This window comes from Athalia rosae, chromosome 1 (assembly GCF_917208135.1).
Source record: "Athalia rosae chromosome 1, iyAthRosa1.1, whole genome shotgun sequence".
In the NCBI taxonomy this organism is placed as follows: Eukaryota; Metazoa; Arthropoda; class Insecta; order Hymenoptera; family Athaliidae; genus Athalia; species Athalia rosae.
Window position 1 is genome coordinate 30,364,408 of NC_064026.1, and position 6,591 is coordinate 30,370,998.

The 6,591-nt window shown below is 41.7% G+C and overlaps 1 protein-coding gene across 2 annotated transcripts; it reads right to left on the reverse strand.

Annotated features, from left to right (window-relative positions):
* Positions 1–2,312: 2,312 nt before the first annotated feature.
* LOC105683674 (DNA-directed RNA polymerase II subunit Rpb4-like) lies at positions 2,313–5,277 on the reverse strand. Of its 2 annotated transcripts, none has more exons than XM_012396437.3 (3): positions 5,017–5,251; positions 2,668–2,848; positions 2,313–2,565 (listed from the first exon to the last, which is right to left on the reverse strand). In XM_012396437.3, exons 1-3 carry the CDS (start codon positions 5,078–5,080, stop codon positions 2,391–2,393), a joined length of 420 nt encoding a protein of 139 aa, XP_012251860.1. In that variant the 5' UTR covers positions 5,081–5,251; the 3' UTR covers positions 2,313–2,390. The 2 variants fall into 2 exon arrangements, with proteins under 2 accessions (XP_012251860.1, XP_020706684.1); XM_020851025.2 differs by lacking the exon at positions 2,313–2,565 and adding an exon at positions 3,896–4,691 and having other exon boundaries at positions 2,707–2,848; positions 5,017–5,277.
* Positions 5,278–6,591: the final 1,314 nt, after the last annotated feature.

Below are 6,591 nucleotides of genomic sequence, written 5' to 3' on the forward strand. Positions count from 1 at the left end.
TAATATTCTCTATGTACGCCAACATTCTACAGGTATGCAAACTTTGACGTGCGCGCATCCCTCGCAACCGTGTTTGATCTTGACATTTTTACGGCAGTCGAAACGGGACGATGGCGGAGGAACGGAGAAATCAAGTGGAACCGAGCACACTCTTGACCTCTTGTTAGGCGGGAACAGCCTTGAGCTCTATGCCACATTGGGATCTGTGCAATTTCGCTGAACCGCGGGCTTTTAAGCTCATACGTAAACGATGATATCATATTGCAGAATAATTTCCTATGTCAAAGACGCTCGAAAACTGTACAGCGATGATTTCAGCGGTTGTTCTCCGTTCGTTTGACTCGCGCACCATTATAATCCCCGCGTTACGTAAAGATTCGTTAATCGCGCCTTTGCACCCCGACGTGAAAGGCGAAACGATTTCCTCGCAAGAGGATGATCAGTCGCAGCAATCAACCAACAGGTGTACCGTCTGTATACCCCGCGCGATACCCATAAACAGATTTTAACATCAAGGCGTGGGATTTTCTCCAGCAATAACAGCTTGTGTACCCTGCAATCTATACATAAGCGCGAGCATGTACCGGAGCTTCGTGTACATTGCGCTTGATGTATTACGCATTATGCAAATTGACATTATCGATTTGTGTAAGTACACCGGTTAAACCAATGCATGGAATATTATTTATTTGTTTTGGCATTCCCGTACTCCTGGCCGAAGACTGCACACTGATCGAATGTTACGGTATAGAACTGTCGACTCCGCCATGCTGCTGTTCTCGATGACATCGCGCCGATTCGATTCGATGAGAAATTAAAGAAATCCCTATCGCCGAAATGGTGCGATAAATGGAGAGCTTTAACGAGGCAACGAACGATGAACAAACGCTCATTATTGCATTACTTTCGGATATAAACGACTGAGTTCGGACGATCGGGACGACGCGAATCCCGAGGGTCGATAACTGGCTGCGTTACGTGAGTCAAGAAAATGTTATACGGATGGGAGGTGGTCATGCGGTTGTCTAAATAAAACACTGGTAGCATTTTTGGTTTAGCTTTCCATACGTGGTTTGTGGATAACAAGGCTCACCGAAAATTCATACTCACGCGAATACCGGAAAAGAGAAGCCCGACCGTAGGGGTCGATCGATTTCCCAACTATGGGTACACGGGGAAACCCGTGAACTTTCTATCAGCGCCTGCACCGCCAACGCTATAATTGTCATTCCACAAATATTATACGTATCTGGCTCTTCTGATTGTGAGTATTTTACAGTCATCGGTTGATAATTGCCGCTGTTACATATGATCGGAACCATTGGTGAATCCTCTGGTACACTCCTATGTAGATAATATGTATCGTATGCCTTTACGTATGATATATATACGTTGTACAACTTATGTGTGTGTGTACGCGGTTAACGTACGCGCGGTAGTAGCGCATGTGATACGAGCGGCTGGCAGAGGTCATAAATCAAACAGTTTCCTAGTCTAATAAAATAAAACGATAATGCAGTCAAGGACTCCATCGAAAGTAGATAATTGATGTTGAACACGTTTCGGCCAATCGGAACGGATACGAAGTCTGTGTGTACTATAGCTGCAGCGTTCGGTGATTATTCGATCGAACGATAGCTGAGGGCGTAATCAAGGGCTTCGAATCGACCGATGAAAAAATTTCAAAACATCCGAAGCCGACGAAGATTTGATGAAAAATCGATGAGTAATTCGGTAGAAGAAAATAATTTACACGACCGTGAGAATGAAAAAAAAAAACGGTTATCGGTCCCCAAATGCCAGTGGTCGCACTCCCACCCACGACACGGAGGGTAGAAGAAGTAGCTGCGAGAAATGATTGATCGTCCGGTGGGGTAAAGTTTGCACCACGAAAGCAGGGAGAATGCCGAAAACGACTGAATAAAGATTATTTATTGCAAAGCAAGTCCGAGAGGCGACCCGCGAGTAATGCCGAGATACATTCGATCTCAGATTTATGTACGGGTGTAACTATTCGTTATTAGGGCGCCACGTCATAAAGCATCTTCGTCGCCTTTGGATGGCTGGCCAGCCGCGGGTTCTTGTCGTTGATCTTAATCGCGGGTTATTTTGCAAAACCACGCGAGGAATGCGGACTGCCTTGCCGGCTGCCCGATGAGAACCGGTGCCAGGCTGGTAGGTAATCAGGACGGAGGTGAAATACCTCCACGCGTACGGGACTCGCGAAGTAATTATTAACTGCTACCTGTTCGTAAGTGTTCCGATTGCCATCCCTTTGCGACTTGCGAAAAATTAAGTGAGTCGTTTTGGAATTATTCGAAAAAAATTTATTCACTAAAATATATAAGAGAGTTAGGAAAATAATGGACAAGCATGGCCGGGCGGAGGTTTCAGTACTGTATCGATCTCTTCGTCTGAATGTCCTCGAGTATTGTCCGCATTTCTTCGTCCTCCAAACGTCCTTCGAGACTGGGGATCAACGCTTTGGCCTCCTCTGGGTTTTCAGGACAAAGATTAGCTAGCGATGCCAATTCAAATTTGTGGAGTTTCTTCTGCATCAGCAAGCTGACAAAAATAATTTACCACAGTTAAAATATCGAATGCGAAAGAGACCGCTCGAAGCAACGTTTCATTGATGTTTCTGATAAAATCCGAATGGATACCCACTTTCTCACTGCGGTGATAGTCTCCCTATTTCGGAACTTGCGAAACCGATTTGTATACGTTAAACTCTTCATGAACACCTCGGAGAACTCTTGTTCCTCCTCGGCGGATTCGTTCTGTGCTTTTCGGTGTTCCAGCAGCATGCACACCTCGGATATCAGCAGGGTGTCAGCATTGTCAAATTCTGCCGAATAACGAAACAACAATGTAGTCTTCGACCCTCTAGGAACGGCAATCGGATCGGAAAGGGTACATATTTTGTATTCCTTTTGAACCATCGCTTTTGGTTTTGAATTTTCTTTGCCAATAGTAACGAAAATATAAGAAAAAATCTTCGAAACCGCCGAACCATGTAGTCTCTTAATCTTCGCGTCACCAAAAGATTAAGACGCTAAAGAAGACTACGGCATGCGATCCACGACCTAAATCTACATGCACGAAACAATATCTGCGCTATAATTGAATACTACAGACATTTTTTTTTATAGAAATCGTAAAAATATATTTTTCCTGCACGTCTTAGAGATACAAAAGATAAGAGATAGGTCAGTTCGAAACAATAAATAAAAGTTTAACGATAAAAATTAGCTAGTAAAAATTATCCTGAAAATTACAATACATATTTACAAATTTCAACGACTTTCAATGCGTGGGTTTATTGATGTATCCTTGCTCTGCTAGGAAATCATAGATTTTTCTCGTCTTATTAACGTCAATTTTCAGCAGCACTCTGGCTTGTGCAAGCCTCAAGCTTCCACATTTCTTATTCTCTGCTATCAACAGATTTTTGAAATCTGAATAGCTTTCTGGTATCACACGTGCGTTTGAACAAAGTTCCTTTTCCTTAGCTGTTAGCCTATCATACCCAGGATATCCTTGAATGGCCAAAGGTGGGGCAGCTTTTCTCTGAGATAAAGTGGTAGGAGCTTGAGGCGTGGTTTTCAGGATACAGCCAGGCAAAATGCTCTGCCAACAGTATTCTGTATTACTCATGTACTGTTTTCTTTCCCTTTCATTTTCCACCCGCAATTGAGCAAGCTTTTGGAAAGTGGGAACAGAATAGAAGTTTTTAATTCCATTCTTCCGGAGATGATACAATCTCTGAATGTAGTTCTTCAGCTCCCCTACATGGTGAAGGCCCTCAATGACATAGTCGAACTCTATACCGCTAACAAGCCTCATAAAGATCACAAGTTTCTCAATCAATGTCCTTGTCAATGTCGATTCATACCTATGGAGCCACGTCATGGTCCTTCGGAATGAAATTAAGCCATGATCTCTCATAATCCTCCTACGTCTGCGCCTTTCTTCAAGTCTGTGATTGTAAGCCTTTACTATAGCAATCTGAAGTTCTCTTCCAAGTTCATAGTCCTTTTCAGTTGAACAAAACTCGTCATATTTCAGGTCGGAGATGAGTGACTCAGCATGATCGTCAAAGTTTATTTCAAAATCCGACCTTGCTGCATTGTACCCAGCCAAGAATTTACTATTGATAGTGTTTGTGGCAAATCTTGGTGGCTCTTCTAAATCTTGAAGCTTGTAGAGGTATGGTACAACTTCATGGCAAAAGAGACTTGCTGTGGTTTCTTTAATTTTAGGCAAGCCTGGCAGACTTTGATTGTCAATGTAATGTTCGAGGTAGTGCTTTTTGCACTCCTCAGGTGTCTTATTCTGTAATCTTCTGGAAATATCAACCCAATTGCCAAAACCACATTCTTGTAAAGCATCAAGGAGCTCAAGTTCCTGACGAGCGGACCAACTCGACCCACAGATGATAGGAAATTCATTTTTTATAATAACATAGCTGTGGTTGTTCTTGTGTGTGTTACTTTCAGCACCATTTGAAAAACAGTTGGAGCAGATTTCAGTCTTACGACACTCCACACATCTTATGTAAGGTTCGGATAGAGTTAATTTACACGCACTACACACAGGGTCTGAAGTAAGGAGTTCTTCCTTCACGACTGACACCTCGAGCTCTACGTCGTGCTCTGGATACGAGTCTTTCGAAAAACTCGACGGACAGTCTGAAAGCAAGAATACCGTTACTTAAGACCGTGCTCCAAGAATAATGAAAGCTACTTCATTGCGGTTCATATGAGTTCTACTTAGTTTACTTTGGGTAAATGTTTAGTAGTACATCAATTATGCTGATGCTGAATGTTTCGCTTGCAGCTATGATCTATCATAGGCTTTTTTTATTAATTTATGAGAGCAATTTGCCATTACATCGACTTTTAATTCCACTCGATGGACGACTTGTTGAAAATCCTTTAGTGAAATCGGAGGTTATGTGGATTGAAAGGATCCGTGCACCACTGTTTCTCGAAAGTATAAAATAGATTCTCTCACCTTTTGGAAATTGAAGACCAGCGGCATCCTCCTCGGTCATATCCATGATATTGGGATTAGCCATTTTTTTCTCTGCTCATCAGCCAATTTTCTTACTGAGGTATCAACAATCTGTTCCCGATACTTCTTTCCAACTTCTACGCGTTTATACGTACTCTCGCGACTACAAATATTATTGAGTTGAGTCAAGGAGGTTCTTGAGTCAACCAACCTTTAATGACATCAGGCGGCGCAAAGGTGCGTCGAAATGACCGAGAGCTTCAGCATGTGGCGCTAACTATGTAACTTCGAAACCACGATAGCCCTCTCGCCTGATTACGGTGACTCAAGGTACCAATGTTGAGTCAATGCTGATTGTTCAACAATTGGAAGGTAAAAAAGAATGCAATTCTATCGACCTCGGAGCCCTGAGTGGTGACTGATGATTGAAACCCCGAGCGTTGACTGATAATTTGTACTCTGAGCGTTGACTTAACGATATAATCAAAGGTCGCGCAAAAATAGAAAAATGTAAGAGGGCACATATTGGTAATACTTAATGTCATAATTTGTAAAAGTTACGAAATTGGTTTATAATTGAATGAGAAAAGGATATTATTGTAGCCTTGACCAATATGTAAAGGAATTTCGGCTCAATAACTTTGTGTAGGTCGATCAATCCAAGGAACACGACAATAGTACACGAGCATAGTTTCAATTTAACAATACATTCATTGTCAGTACGTAAATGGTAGAATATGTCATAAAATCGCCTGATCACGCTTTCAGCCCCATACGTTTATACGTATGTATGTATATGTCTGTTTAATGAATATCGAATATATTAGCATATTCAAATTCGTATGATACTGATTAGTATGGGTACATTTGTATTTCGTACATGCCCGCTAATAAATCTATACTTGACATAAACGCAACTGCGATGAATCTGTAACTGGTATATAGGTAGGTATGTAAAATTTGAAACGAATTCGCAGCGATCTCGTCTCCACTACATGAGTTACTCTTTATACTTGAATAAGACAAGGCGATCAGACTCTTCTCAGATTTATATGCGGATGACAAACAAAAAACCAATACTACTCGATATTTTGCGCATGCAAATAGTTGATTGTATCTATAATATATTATAATGGAAATCTTACAAGTGCGGATACATTATACATTAGGTGTACAATGAGCAATAGGCAACACATGCCTCGAGATTCGAGGCTGCGATCACATTATAAAGAAAATCCTTGTATCGGCACCACAAGTGACTAATATCACGAAAAAATCACGCTGCACGATCAGTAACATACATACCTATACGTACATCTACTTTGTTCCATTCATGAGTTCAAAAGTGAACACGCGAGTTTTTCATACAGCAAAACAAACCACAAAAGATATGCGTGACGTTTTGACTTCCCCTTTCCTATAATGAGCAATTTATATGGAAGAATACTGATTTTCGACACGGAGTTTTAACATCCCATGTAGAGTAATGCAGCTTGCGCAAAAATTAAAGCTGAAAGAAGCAGGGTGCCAGGGGTTTCTCCTCATTCTCGCGCTGTGAGGCCGCGAGACTTGTTG